The following is a 15,130-nucleotide window of genomic DNA, read 5'->3' as shown; positions in this document are numbered from 1 at the left end:
GTGACTTTTTTTCTTTTTAAAGGCACAGTGCCTTTTTTTCTTTTTAAAGGCACGGTGACTTTTTTTTCTTTTTAAAGGCACGGTGACTTTTTTTCTTTTTAAAGGCACAGCGACTTTTTTTTTGGGGGGGGGGGGTTCCCCTCATCCATTTTTTCCCCCCCGCCACGTTCAGGATTTTTTGCGAAAGCATCTAGCAACCCTCTCGCTGCCCGATCCGCTGGAGCAACGACAGAATGGGGACTGTTGCGATGCGGGGTTGTAACAGACCTCCAAAGGAATTCACCTGCTAGCTGAGCATTACTTTGGGCGTGTGTGGAGGGTTGAAATATTTAAAATGTTGGGTGGGCAAGAGGGCAGCACAGCCGTTAAGAGTGTAGTTAAATTGTGGCGTTGTGTTGCAATCTGTGAAATCATCCAACAATAAAACACATCCATTGTTAATGCTGTGCGCATCAGACAAGCAAACTCTGGATATCTGGTGGGCAAGCGGGGGGAGAAAAGAAGAATTAACGGCCTGTTAAGGGCTGATGCGAGACTTCCAAGGGGAAGCCAGCTTCATGACCCCCAGAAGGGGCGGGCTGTCATGCAGAAGGGGTGGGAATGGGGCAGCTGCTCCCTTCCCCCCGCCCCCATCAGTAACCCCGGTCATATTTTCTGAATCATAATTTCTTTAACCCTGGGGGCGTGCGATTTTATTACACAGGCGGGCCACATACATGTAAGCACAACCTTGCATGGGCCAGCCAGATCCTATGTATTTGAATAAGATTTAAAAGCTCTTTTTTGAACCCTGGTCTTCACCACATCCTCCGGCGAGGAGTTCCACAGGTTGACAGGGAGCTGCCTGAAGCAAAAAACTTCCTTTGGTTTGTTTTACACCTACTGCCTGTTCAGTTCACTGGGTGACCCCTAGTGCGTATGATGGGAACAAGTCAATCCCTTTTCCTTCGTCACTTTCTCCACCCCAGTCAGGATGTTAGCGACCTCTCTCCTGTCCCCCACTTTGTCTCCTCTTTTCCAAGCTGAAAAGTCCACCGCTTTTTCATCTCTCTTCCTCTTGGACCCCTTGTTTCCACCCGGCCCTTTTCCCAGAGGGCTAACCCATTTTGATCTTCACCACATCCTCCGGCGAGGAGTTCCACAGGTGGACTGTGCTCCGCCTGAAGCAAAAAACGTCCTTTGGTTTGTTTTACACCTACTGCCTGTTCACTTCAGTGGGTGACCCCTAGCGCGTATGATGGGAACAAGTCAATCCCTTTTCCTTCGTCACTTTCTCCACCCCAGTCAGGATGTTAGAGACCTCTCTCCTGTCCCCCACTTTGTCTCCTCTTTTCCAAGTTGAAAAGTCCACCTCTTTTTCATCTCTCTTCCTCTTAGGCTGTGTCCAGACTCAGGGTTTTTTTCGGGAAAAGTAGCCTTTTCCCGAAAAAACTTCCCCTGCGTCCAGACTCAAGCCGCGTTCTTTCGAAATTATTTCGAAAGAACGCGGCTTTTCTTTCGATGGCGGTAAACCTCGTTTCACGAGGAAGAACGCCTTCTTTCGAAAGTTCCTCTTTCGAAAGAAGGCGTTCTTCAATGTAAGTAGGCCGTCTTCGAAAGAGAGCATCCAGACTCGCTGGGTGCTCTCTTTCGAAAAAGCGGCTTGCTCTTTCGAAAGATCCGCCTGCAGTCTAGACGCGATCTTTCGAAAGAGCCTCTTTCGAAAGAAGCCTGCAGTCTAGACATAGCCTTGGACCCGTTGTTTTCGCCCGGCCCTTTTCTCAGAGGGCTAACCCATTTGGAGCTTCACCACATCCTGCGGCGAGGAGTTCCACAGGTGGGCCGCGCTTTTGTGTGAAGGGGGGAAAAAAGCTTCCTGCAGCAGCCGCTCCTCAGAGTTGTGAGCTTTTTTTCTGAGCTTTTCCCAGCTTTTCTTTGGAGAGGAGGCGAGCCCCGCGGTGGAGGGGATGGGGAGCAGCAGCGTTCACATGGCTCCGCGTTCACACCTGGGCGGCCCAGATCTGGCTGAAATGAGTGCCTGGAGGGGGATGGGCTCGGATTCAGCCTTGTGACTTAATTTCCCTAATTGCTACCACCAGAGGGCCCTGCTGAGGGCTCTATATGGGGGGCGGGACCCGCCGGGCTTAGCTGCTCGCTGGCTGGCGAAAGCTTCCTGGGTCAGCGCTGGCTGCCTGCTGCTTCCCGGGCCCCGCTTTTTGCGCGCCGGCTGCAGGTGAGGGGCGCGAAGGGCCGGGCCGGGGGCGCGAACTGGGAGCCGAGCGGAGCCAGGGCCCGAGCCCCCAGCCCTGGAGGGGAGGGGGGAGCCGGGCAGGGGTCGCAGGAGCCACCCGTGGCGGTGGGGGAGGGGTGTGTGTGTCCCGCCTCCCAGCTCCCTTCCGGCAGCCGCGAGGAGACGGTGAGGGGCCGGCGGGGGGAAAAGTGCTGCCCTTGCCTGGGGCGCGCTGCTCAGGGAGCGGGGGGGGAGGGGACATGCTGGGGTGGGGGGGACAGGCTGGCGAGGGAGGAGCGGAGGCGGGAGACGCCCTGGTCAGGGAGCGGAGGGGGGAGGGAGGGGATGACTGGTCAGGGAGCAGCCGGCACGGGGTGGGAGGGGGGGACGACACTCTGGTCCGGAACCGGGGGGGGGGGGGGAGGAGGACGCCCTAGTCAGGGAGGGAGGGGGCGACTGGTCAGGGAGCAGCCGGGGGGGGGGACGCTCTGGTCAGGAAGCAGGGGGGGGGAGGAGGGGGAGACGCTCTGGTCAGGGAGCAGCGGGGGGGGGGAGACGCTCTGGTCAGGAAGCGGGGGGGGAGACACGCTGATCAGGGAGCGGGGGGGGAGACACGCTGATCAGGGAGCGGGGGGGGGAGACGCTCTGGTCAGGAAGCGGGGGGGGGGGGAGACGCTCTGGTCAGGGAGCAGCGGGGGGGGGGAGACGCTCTGGTCAGGAAGCGGGGGGGGGGGGAGGAGGGGGAGACGCTCTGGTCAGGGAGCAGCGCGGGGGGGAGACGCTCTGGTCAGGGAGCAGCGGGGGGGGGGGGGGAGACGCTCTGGTCAGGGAGCAGCGAGGGGGGGGGGGAGACGCTCTGGTCAGGGAGCAGCGGGGGGGGGGGGGAGACGCTCTGGTCAGGGAGCAGCGGGGGGGGGGAGACGCTCTGGTCAGGGAGCAGCGGGGGGGGGGGGAGACGCTCTGGTCAGGGAGCAGCGGGGGGGGAGACGCTCTGGTCAGGGAGCAGCGGGGGGGGGGGAGACGCTCTGGTCAGGGAGCAGCGGGGGGGGGGGAGACGCTCTGGTCAGGGAGCAGCGGGGGGGGGGGAGACGCTCTGGTCAGGGAGCAGCAGGGGGGGGAGACACTCTGATCAGGGAGCAGTGGGGGGGAGACACGCTGATCAGGGAGCAGCCGGGGGGGGGACGCTCTGGTCAGGAAGCGGGGGGGGGGGGAGGAGGGGGAGACACGCTGGTCCGGGAGCGGTGGGGGGAGGGGATGACTGGTCAGGGAGCAGTGGGGGGAAGGAGGGGACAACTGGTCAGGGAGCAGCTGGGGGGGGGTGGTCTGGTCAGGGAGGAGGGGGAGACACGCTGGTCCGGGAGCAGTGGGGGGAGGGAGGGGACGACTGGTCAGGGAGCAGCTGAGGGGGGCGCTCTAGTCAGGGAGGAGGGGGAGACACGCTGGTCAGGGAGCAGCGGGGGGGGGGGGAGACGCTCTGGTCAGGAAGCAGGGGGGGGAGGAGGGGGAGACACGCTGGTCCGGGAGCGGTGGGGGGAGGGGATGGCTGGTCAGGGAGCAGGCGGGAGAGGAGGGGGAGACACGCTGGTCCGGGAGCGGTGGGGGGAGGGGATGACTGGTCAGGGAGCGGGGGGGGGGGGGAAGGAGGGGGAGACATGCTGGTCCCAGAGCGGTGGGAGGGCTTGAAAAGCTCTGTGGGGGGGGGGGGGGAAGAAAGGGGGATGGGGGTGCGACATGGAGCCAAGCCCCTTCTGAACCCCCCCACCTCCCACTTCTTTCCCCGACAGGTTGCCGCAGGGTCCCGGCTGCATCTGGCTCCGGATCGTGCCCCGCGCCCGGGACATGGCTTTGGCACAGCTGGGCCGGGGGGTAGCCCAGCCCGTGAAGGTAGGGGCATTCTGGGGGGGCGGGGATGGGGGGAGGGACGAATCATCTGGCCCCTCTTGAAATCCAGGGATCACGTCTACTCCACCCCTCTGTGGAACCAAAAAGACGCAAGGCCTAGAAACCAGGAGCTAGGAGGGACGACGGAAAGAACTGGGCTGGTTTAGTTTGGAAAGGAGCAGACTGAGGGGGGACATGAGAGCCGTTTTCAAGTATCTAAAAGGGTGTCACAAGAAGGAGGGAGAAAAGTTGTTCATCTTGGCCTCTGAGGACAGGACAAGCAGCAATGGGCTCAAACTGCAGCAAGGGAGGTTGAGGTTGGACATGAGGAAAAAGTGCCACACCAGGAAAGCCAGGTCACGTGGGGTGAGGTGTGTATTGACTGCACCCCACACTGACTGGGAGAGCGGGGTGCTCCCCTAAGAACAGCCAGGCTGGGTCAGACCAAAGGCCCATCCAGCCGGGGCCCTCTCTGCCGACAGTGGCCAATGCCAGGTGCCCCAGCACGCACACCACTTGTGGAACTCCTTGCCTCAGGATATTGGGAAGACCAGGATGTTCATAACCTAGATGCATTCATGGAGGACCGGTTCATCACTAGTTATTAGCCACGGGGAGTGAACAGAACAGGGAATCCTCACAGATCCTCCCCTGTCGCCCATTCCCAAACAAACAGGCTTGGGACGCCTTCTCTATCCATCCTGGCTAGCAGCCATTGACGGGCCCTAACCTCCATGAATCTATCTAGCTCTCTTTTTGAGCCCCATTAAAGTCCTGCCCTTCATCCTCTGGCAAGGAGTTCCGCAGGTTAACGGCATGCGGGGATGGCCGCTGGGCAGAACCGTTCTCATCCACCTCGGCTGCGGGGGGGCGACCATTCGTTTTCACAAGCTCTTGGATGCTGGCAGAAATTTCTGGCACTGCCCGGCGTGGGGGGAAATTCTTGGCTCTTCGGAACCTCATGCTGCAGCAGGGGAGACGCGCTGCCGTGGCGTGAATGGGCCTTTCACGAGAGTTTTCACTGGCCTGCCTTTGAGAGCTGCCTCGCACTAGTATGCAGGCAGGGTTGGTAAAACGCAGCACGCCCGGGCAGATGGCTATCTGGTGACCTACAGAAGTCACGCCGCTTGCTGGGCGTAATAATCTGTTCTCTTCTCCTGGGCTAACCAGTGGCAGTAGTAGGCTATTGCCCGCTGAACCGGCTAGGCCAAGAAGTTCCTGTCCTCTGAGGGCTTCCACTTGGCAGAAAGGCCCCCTAGCAGATGGAACCCTTAGCAGTGCTTTTTTTCCTCCACCCAGCACACAGTTAACCCGTGGAACTCCTTGCCAGAGGATTTTTGAAGGGCAGGACTCTCATAGGTCTAAAAAAAAAAACCCCAAATCAGGGAGTTAGGGGGTTGCCGAGACTACTGGGGTTAAGCGGGAGTCTCCTTTTATTGCTCCAGATGCCGGTGACTTTCGAGGAGGTGGCGGTGTATTTCACCGAGGAGGAGTGGGCCCTGCTGGACCCGGGCCAGAGAGCCCTCTACCGGGACGTCATGCAGGAGAATTATGCGAACGTGACCTTGCTAGGTAAGGAGGCCTGTCCCGGTGGGTACCAGGAACTTAGGGGCTGTGGGGGGGTCCTGTATGATACCCCCCCCCCCCCACGCTAGCTTCTGCTCCAGGGTCTTCCCTTAGCTCCTTCGGTCGGATCAGAGCCAGGACCCGTGAGCGTTTGTGGGGCTAGAAGGAGGGGGATCCAGTTCAGCCTCAGGTTTTTTTTCCCCACGCGATGGGTTTCCTACCCCGGCCGGGCTGGTTCTCCGATCCTGCCGGGTTCTGTCTCCCTCGCTGATTCGTCCCAGAGACCGACGGCTTTACAGCTCGCGCGGATCTCAGCCGTGCGTGGCTTTCTTGGCCCCTCCTCTCCAATCCTTTTCCCGGGCGACGTGGCCGAAAGTCCCTCCCGCATCCCTGTCGCCCATGTAGACCGGTTGCGTCTCCAGCTATTCTCCGCCGAGATCTGAGCCGGCGGTGGGAAGCCGGGGACCCACGCTGGCTTCCGTCCGTGTTCGGTTTTTTCCCTCCCGGGGTTACTGAAATGACCGGAAAGCCACGGAAGGTGCAGGCTGATGGGGACCAACGTGGATTGCGAGAGCCGGATGCTCACGTCTCTGTCCAGTCCTGGTTCCGTCAGCGCCCCCCGGCTACGTCTAGACTGGCACGATTTTCCGGAAATGCTTTTAACGGAAAAGTTTTCCGTTCAACGCATTTTTGGAAAAGCAAGTCTAGATTGGCAGCACGTTTTGCGGAAACGCGTCCGTGGCCAATCTAGATGCGCTTTTCCGTAAAAAAAGCCCCGATCGCCACTTTCGCCATAGGGGCTTTTTTGCGGAAAACAAATCTGAGCTGTCTACACTGGCCCTTGTGCGCAAAAATCTTTCGGAAAAAGACTTTTGCCCGAACAGGAGCAGCATAGTTTTTCTGGAAAAGCACTGATGACGTTACATGAGATCGTCAGTGCTTTTCCGGAAATTCAAGCCGCCAGTGTAGACAGCTGGCAAGTTTTTCCGCAAAATCAGATGATTTTGCAGAAAAACTTGCCAGTCTAGACATGACCCCCCCCCGTGAATTCTAGGCTAGCCGGCAAAACGGATCTACCCGGGAGGCCGGCGGGTGGCTGACCATCTTGCCCCACGCCTCGCGGGGGCTCCCAAGAGAAGGTCTGAGACGGGGAGTGCCAGGAAGGGGCCCCCGAAACTGCTTTGCCCCAGGCTCCCAGAATCCTCTGAGCAGCCCGGCACCCCGGGAATTTAAATTTAAACTTTTTTTTTAAAGGCGAACATTTATTGAAGACTCCGTCATCACGGACACTTATTTTTACTCGGCAAACTAAAACTTAACTCCACTGAATTTTTTTTTTTTTTTTTTAAATTAACTAAACTTGACTTTAAAAAGCGGCTCGCGATTAAATTAAAATGCAAAGCCACTTTTTTTTTTTTTGTTTGTTTTTTTTTTGAGACATTAGAGCGTGCGTCAGCACGGGGCCGAATTCTGACTTTCATGGGCCGTAGGCACTTTGCCTTCGTGGGTCCCTTCCCACCATTTAAAAAAAATTAATAATTTTTCTAGGACTTTAAATACTTCATTTTATTGTTTTTTCTGTTTTAGGCAAAATGTAATAGATTTTTGTGGGCCCTAAAAGTTCGGGTTTTTTTTTCCCCTGATGGGAGGGGGCGAAAAACATTTTCTTCGATCCCAAAAGGCTTTTTTTGTCTGTCTTCTGATTTTTTAAAAGAAATTTTAAACATTTTCGTGGGTCCCTAAAAGTATTGTGGGCCCTAGGTATTGTGCCTAATGAATAAGTCGGACCTGCCCCGGCGCACGCCCGGGGCACGCTTGGCGCACGCCCGGGGCACACTTGGCACACGCCTGGGGCACGCCTATTCCCCAACTCCATCATCCCAGCCAGGGCTTGGTAAAGCCGGGACTTAAAAACCTCTAGGGCTGGAGAGTCCACCCCCTCCCTAGGGAACCCCTCCCAGGGCTTCCCCACCCGCCTCGGGAAATCGTTTCTCCTCCTCCCTCGCCTAGACTTGTTCGCTTGTCTCCGGTTTCCCGGCGTGGGTGGATTTAATTTTGGGCTCGTTCCACCCTGTGCCTGTCCAGGGAAGCATCTTTTCCGGCTGCCACGTCTCGGTCCGGGCAGGGGTGGTGGTGGGGGGGACCGGTGGCAACCTCTCTGAGTCCGGGTTTCGGGGTGGGGGTACCGCGCGGCCGGGTTTTCCGGCCGGGGGCGGAGGGAGTTGGGTTCTGTACGCCGACACGGAGTCACGGGCACGTGAGCGGATGGGGGGGGGGAGTTACAGACCTCTCCCTTTCCTCCTCCACTGCCGTGTCTCCCCCTCTTTCTGCTGCCCCCCAATGCTTCCCAACCCCCCCCCCCCCCGTTGTCCTGGCTCCTGACCTTTTCCCTCCCCATCGCCCTCCTGGGACCCGCCCCGCATCCCCTCTGACCCCTGCACCTGCCTTTCCCTTCCCACTGTGCCCACCCCCTCTCTAGCCCCCCATCCCCTCTCCTAACACCTCCCTCTTCCCACCTGCCCCGCTCCCTCCTCTTCTGCCCATCCCCCTTCCTCCTCTTCCCCTCCCTGTGTTTGCCCTTCTGTCCGTTACTCACTGGTAGGCTGACCGATATATCGAAAATAACTCCATTTTGCTTAATTTTTTGGGGGGTACTGCAATTTTTAAGTGGCCATGCGTACTGCCCTCTAAAATCGAAATCGAAAGACGATACGCCATTTCGAGCCATCCCTATTTCGAAATCCAATCGAAAGACGATACGGCGTTTGGTTTCAAAATAAGGGCTGGCTCAAAGGCGTATCGCCTTCCGATTTCGATTTTAGAGGGCCGGGCACATGGCCCCTTAGAAATTGCGGTACAAAAAAAATGAAGGGGCCATGTGTGGGGCCCTCTAAAATCGAAATCGGAAGACGATACGCCTTTTCGAGCCGTCCCTTATTTTGAAATCAAATGCCGTGTCGTCTTTCGATTGGATTTCGAAATAGGGATGGCTCGAAATAGCCGCGCTCCCATTTCACAAGGGCTACATCTAGACTGGCATGATTTTCTGGAAATGCTTTTAACGGAAAAGTTTTCCGTTGAAAGCATTTTCGGAAAAGAGCGTCTAGATTGGCAGGATGCTTTTCCATAAAAGCACTCTCTGTGGAAAAGTGTCCGTGCCAATCTAGACAGGCTTTTGAGCAAAAAAGCCCCGATCGCCATCTTACACGAGATCGTCCGAGTTCTTGTGGAAATTCAAGCCGCCAGTGTAGACAGCTGGCAAGTTTTTCCGCAAAAGCAGATTTTGCAGAAAAACTTGCCCGTCTAGACACAGCCAAGGGCTAGACTTCAGGCATCTCTCGAAAGGCGCTTTTCCGGAAGAGATTGTCCGAAAAAACTTCGGAAAGAGAGCGGCTACACTACCAAAGTGCAACGAGAAAGCTATGTGCTTTTTCGAAAGAGCATCCATAGAGATTGGATGCTCGCTCGCATTTAAGCTGTCGTCATGGATGGAACAGCCACCAGGGTACCTGTGCTTTTTCCTCTTCTTTCAAAAAAAACTCTTCCCCGTCCCGACGCGCCTTTTTCCCGAAAATGCTTTTTTGGAAAGTCTGCTTCCTTGTAGAATGAGGTGTACCGCCACCGGGGGCGGGGGAGGGAGGGGAAACCCTCCTTGGTTTCGACTTTCTATGGAAGGAACGCAATAGCAGTGTGGATGTAAGTATAATTGGCGGTTAACCGTTCTCAGAGTCGTTATTAACGGTTCACAATCCTGCTGGAAAGGTGTAACAAGTGGGGTTCCGCAGGGGTCTGGTTTGGGACCGGCTCTGTTCAAGATCTTCATCAACGATTTAGATATTGGCATAGAGAGGACGCTTTTTAAGTTTGCAGATGATCCCAAGCTGGGAGGGGTTGCGACTGCTCTGGAGAATAGGGTCATAATTGAAACTGATCTGGACAAACTGAGAAATGGTTTGAGGGAAACAGGATGAAGTTTAATAAAGAGAAATGCAAAGTGCTCCACTTAGGAAGGAACGATCAGTTTCACACACACAGAATGGGAAGTGATTGTCTGGGAAGGAGTCCGGCAGAAAGGGATCTAGGGGTGATAGTGGAACACAAGCTGAATAGGAGTCAGCAGTGTGATGCTGTTGCAAAAAAAGCAAACATGATTCTGGGTTGTATTAACAGGTGTGTTGTGAGCAAGACACGAGGAGTCATTCTCCCGCTCTGCTCTGCGCTGGTTAGGCCTCATTTGGCGTCTTGTGTCCAGTTCTGGGCACCACATTTCAAGAAAGATGTGGAGAAATTGGAGAGGGTCCAGAGAAGAGCAACAAGAATGATGAAAGGTCTTGAGAACAGGAGCTAGGAAGGAAGGCTGAAAGAATTGGGTTTAAGTTTAGAAAAGAGAAGACTGAGGGGGGACATGAGAGCCGTTTTCCGGTATCTAAAAGGGTGTCATAAGGAGGAGGGAGAAAACTTGTTCATCTTGGTCTCTGAGGATAGAACAAGAAGCAATGGGCTTGAACTGCAGCAAGGGAGGTTGAGGTTGGACATTAGGAAAAACTTCCCGCCTGTCAGGGTGGTTAAACACTGGAATAAATTGCCCAGGGAGGTTGTGGAATCCCCATCTCTGGAGATATTGAAGAGCAGGTTAGATAAATGTCTATCAGGGATGGTCTAGACAGTATTGGGTCCTGCCATGAGGGCGGGGGGCTGGACTCGACCTCTCGAGGTCCCTTCCGGTCCTAGTATTCTAGGATTCTATTGTTTCTTTTTCCAGGAAAAAGGCCGAAATAGGGATGACGAAAGAGTACGTCGGTTATTTTGAAAACGATTTCAAAATAGCAGCCGTGTTCCTTGGACATGGGATAGCTACTTTGGGATACCTCTGGTATCCCGAAATAGTATTGCCGCGTAGACGTACCCTAAATCCGTGTATCTCAATCTTTATTTTAAAAAAGTACTCATTTGGGGGGGGGGAGAAAAAATGTAAAAGTACCCCCCGTGCTGTCCATTTTTAGACACACTTTTTTTATATATATACTGTTGCGACACATTTGTTGAACTTAATTGTTGCCAGGCAGGTGGAGAAATTTTAGGGTGTAAAAAGTACTAAACGAACCAAGCGCCGTCAAACTTAACACAACGTTTCAGATTTCTCCAGTGGGGTGGACAGTCCCATCCTGTCTCCCCCCCCCCCCCCCCAAACTTTGCTCCACTATGCAGCCCATGATGATAAATAGATTGAGGACCACAGCTGAGAGCAATGCACATGGGGTGGGTGGGGGGGCAAACTGTCATTTTAGGTCTTTTTTTTCCGTCTAACACATTTGCCGAGCTGAGGAACCCGCACTCCAACCCAGCTGTGCTATAAACCCGAGAGACGTGCCAAAAACGCTTGGCCCTGCATCAAACAACTGGAATTGTTTTCCCGCGGTGGACTTCTGTTGGCGTAAATCGTTGTTGGGTTTTTTGATTTGGTTTGGGGGTGTGTGCGTGGTTTGGTTTGGTGGTTTTTTTTTTTTGGCACGACTTAAGTTTTCCTTTTCCTGGGTCTTACAACGCACCAGTTTCTACACACCGCAACAAGCGGAGTGCGGAACGGATGTATCCCAGGGTGACTTAGAGCGGGGACGCTTGGTACCGGTGGCGGTGACGCTGTTAGCCGCAGCGGCTGTTGTGACGTAGGGCGCAAATGCGCAATGGCGGATAAAAATGGGCTTTTCTGGTGGTTCATTTTCCCCCTCCCGCCTCCCCAAATTTCCATTCCTTTGCTCCTGTCTCGCACACAAATTCACAGTGCAGATTGTACCATTAATGTGCGGCACAAAGTCCCCTCCAAGGGACAGAAGTACCGAACCCGTAAGTCGGGAAAACTCTGCAATCTTCACTGAGGCCTTGCTGCTGCTAGACATTACTAGTCGGGTACCGAGTGGCTAAGCAGCAGAAAAGGACCTGCAGATGAGAAGCTGGAGATGAGCCAACAGGGCGCCCTTGTAGCCAAGAAGGCGAATGGCATATTAGGTGCATTAGGAGGAGCATGGCCAGCAGATCCAGAGAAGTGATTATTCCCCTTTATTCGGCTCTGGGGAGGCCACATCTGGAGTATTGTGTCCAGTTCTGGGCCTCCCACTACAGAAAGGACGTGGGCTTTCACCACATCCTCTGGCGAGGAGTTCCACAGGTTAACAGCGCTTCTTTTGCCAGCAGCTCCAGAGATGTCATTATTCCCCTTTATTCGGCTCTGGGGAGGCCACATCTGGAGTGTTGTGTCCAGTTCTGGGCCCCCCACTACTGAAAGGATGTGGACGCATTGGAGAGGGGCCAGTGGCGGGTGACCAAAATGACTGATGCGGAGAGGCTGAGGGATTTGGGTTTTAGTCTGCGGAAGAGAAGAGTGAGGGGGGATCTGAGAGCAGCCTGAAGGGAGGTTTCAAAGAGGATGGGGAGAGGCTGTTCTCAGTGGGGCAGAACAAGGAGCAACAGGCTCAAGTTGCAGTGGGGCAGGTCTAGGTTGGATATTAGGAAAAACGATTTCCCGAGGCGGGTGGGGAAGCGCTGGGTTGGGTTCCCTAGGGAGGGGGTGGAGTCTCCATCCCTAGAGGTGTTGAAGTCCCAGCTGGACCAAGCCCTGGCTGGGCTGATTGAGTCGGGATTGGTCCTGCCTTGGGCAGGGGGCTGGACCCGATGCCTCCTGGGGTTTCTTCCAGATCCATGACTAAGTAACGCCCCGGCCTCTGTGCTTGCCGGCAAGCACACAAACTGATGACTCGCGCTGTCTTCCCGAAAGCAGGCTTTCTGATGTCCAAACCGGACGTGATCTCGCGGCTGGAGCAAGGGGATGAGCCGTGGGTCCCGGATCTCCGGCACGCTGAGGGAAGCAGGATGCGAGAAGATGCCCGCGAAGGTGAGGGTTTGGATCAAACGACTTATGAAGTGTCTGTCTCTACACAGGCCCTGGGAACCTTCTCCTCTCCCCCCCACAATTTCTTCCTTCTCTTCCCATGACGGACCAGGCCGGGTCTCGGCACCACTCAGGGCGAATTGCTCAAAACCCAGGCTCCTTATAGCCCCAAACTGGAGACTTTTCCCAAATACTGACACCGAGCACTTCAGCTGCCAATCCGGCCAGCAGGACGCTGCGTGAGCAAAACCCCCCAGACACCCCAGTTCTCCCTATGCCCCCATCAACTCCCCCTTACACACCGGTGAGGGGTTATAGAACCCCATCTCACCTACCCCGAACGGGTCCTCCTGGTCCCAAAGAACCAGCCATAAATTCCCAGTCAACTTACAGTCCGGCTGCGTCTACACTGGCAAGTTATTCCGGAAAATCAGCCGCTTTTCCGGAAAAACTTGCCAGCTGCCTACACTGGCCGCTTGAATTTCCAGAAAAGCACTGACGATCTCCTGTAAAATCATCAGTGCTTTTCCGGAAAAACTATGCTGCTCCCGTTCGGGCAAAAGTCTTTTTCCGGAAAACTGTTCCAGAAAAGGGTCAGTGTAAACAGCACAGTACTGTTTTCCGCAAAAAAGCCCCGATCCCGAAAACGATGATCAGGGCTTTTTTTGCAGAAAAGTGCGTCTAGATTGGCCACGGACGCTCTTCCGTAAAAAGCGCTTTTCCAGAAAAGCGTCCTGCCAATCTAGACGTGCTTTTCCGAAAATGCTTTGAACGGAAAACTTTTTTTCCGTTCAAAGCATTTCCGGAAAATCCTGCCAGTCTAGCCGTAGCCTAAACGTTTATTAACAAAAGCAAGAAAAGGTGGAAAGTCAGGTTAAGGAGAATACGTTACATGCACCGGATCCCCACGTTCTGGATGCAGGCTGTCAGCAGAGATGTTACAAGCGGCTAGCTTAAAAGTCCCTGGTGTGCATCCTATGTCCGGTTGGGTCCGCACATCCTTCCCGGCTCGCTGTCCCTCGCAAGGCTGCGTCTGGGACCAGTAGCAAGACTGAAAATGGAGGTGGCCTCGGGGCATTTTTATATCCCTTCCCGGTGTCTCCCAAGCTGGAGCCGGTCACATGGCCAAGTGACCGGTCTGTGTTTCACATGCCGGCTGCCGTCATGCCCTGGCTGGCTTGCCGGTTTCTAGACACATTCCTCCGGGGTGTATTGGTCACCTTGAAAGCCAGTGCCCCTGAAGCCGTGCTAGTTAGCACGCTCGTTAACCGAACAATCCTTTCTTACAGCAGGCCCACTGCGCTCTCAGGCAGAAAGCAATCTGTCCCAGAACAGAGTCCATATCCGTAACTCCACATACAAACATCTCACACATCCATGAGTAGCGCACACAGACTCCCCAGAACATACCCTTTCATTTGACACCTCACATGGCCCCCTTTGTATTGAATTTGGGGCAACCCCCCTCAGCCCCACCCCCATGGGCGCAGCGCTGACCGGTCTGCCCACTCTAAAATCTAATCGGGTGCCCTCCTCCTACCAGTGTGGCTGTTCTTTTGGGACCTGTTTCTCGTGCCTTCCCACCCATCCTCACACTTGGTTCCCTTCCATCTGACTGTTCTGATGAGATGTGGCTGCAAAACTGGTCCCTCTAGCCCAGTAGCCTGTCTGCTGACGGGCCAATACCAGATGCCCCAGAGGGGGTGGACCAAAGAATGAATGAGCAAGCAATTTGTCTCCTGCCATCCCTCTCCAACCTTTGACAAAAGGAGGTTGGGGGCACCATTCTTTCCCCCCTCCCCCGGCTAATAGCCTTTTATGGATCTAACCTTTTTCCAGAGGGTTAATACATTTTGAGCTTCACCACATCCTCCGGCGAGGAGTTCCACAGGTGGACTCTGCTCAGAACATAAGAATGGCCATACTAGGTCAGACCAAAGGTCCCTCTAGCCCAGTAGCCTGTCTGCCGACAGTGGCCAGCACCAGGTGCCCCAGAGGGGGTGGACCAAAGACAATGATCAAGCGATTTGTCTCCTGCCATCCCTCTCCAGCCTCTGACAAATAGAGGCCAGGGACATGATTTCTATCCCCTGGCTAATAGCCTTTTATGGACCTAACCTCCATGAAATTATCTAGCTTCTCTTTAAATTCTGTTCTAGTCCTTCACAGCCTCCTCCGGCGAGGAGTTCCACAGGTTAACTACGTGCTGTGTGAAGAAGAACTTTCTTTTATTGGTTTTAAACCTGCTCCCCGTTAATTTCATTTGGTTCCCTCTAGTTCTTCTATTACGGGAACTAATAACTAACTTTTCTTGATCCGCCCTCTCCACACCACTTATGATTTTATAGACCTCTCTCCTATCCCCCCTCAGCCTCCTCTTTTCTAACCTGAAAAGTCCCCGTCGCTTTAACCTCTCCTCATATGGGACCCGTTCCAAACCTCTCATCATTTTCTGAACCCTTTCCAAGGCCAAAATATCTTTTTGGAGGTGCGGAGACCACATCTGTACACAGTGGTCCCGTTTTTTTTCCGTCTCTTGGGAAGGGTTGGAAGTTTGGCAGGGGGACTGAAATATTTAAGCTTGTTTC

At 54.8% G+C, this 15,130-nt stretch overlaps 1 protein-coding gene across 1 annotated transcript in view; it reads left to right on the top strand.

Moving 5' to 3' along the window:
• Positions 1–2,067: 2,067 nt before the first annotated feature.
• The window catches only part of LOC106731675 (uncharacterized), a 70,205-nt gene continuing 57,142 nt past the window's right edge, over positions 2,068–15,130 (top strand). The window contains exons 1-4 of the mRNA XM_075913355.1: positions 2,068–2,212; positions 3,994–4,093; positions 5,536–5,662; positions 12,429–12,545. Of these exons, the coding sequence (XP_075769470.1) occupies positions 4,049–4,093; positions 5,536–5,662; positions 12,429–12,545 (289 nt within the window). The 5' untranslated portion in view covers positions 2,068–2,212; positions 3,994–4,048. The remainder of the gene's footprint in view (positions 2,213–3,993; positions 4,094–5,535; positions 5,663–12,428; positions 12,546–15,130) is intronic.

This window comes from Pelodiscus sinensis, chromosome 32 (genome assembly GCF_049634645.1).
Source record: "Pelodiscus sinensis isolate JC-2024 chromosome 32, ASM4963464v1, whole genome shotgun sequence".
In the NCBI taxonomy this organism is placed as follows: Eukaryota; Metazoa; Chordata; order Testudines; family Trionychidae; genus Pelodiscus; species Pelodiscus sinensis.
This window is presented reverse-complemented; position numbering and strand designations above follow the sequence as displayed.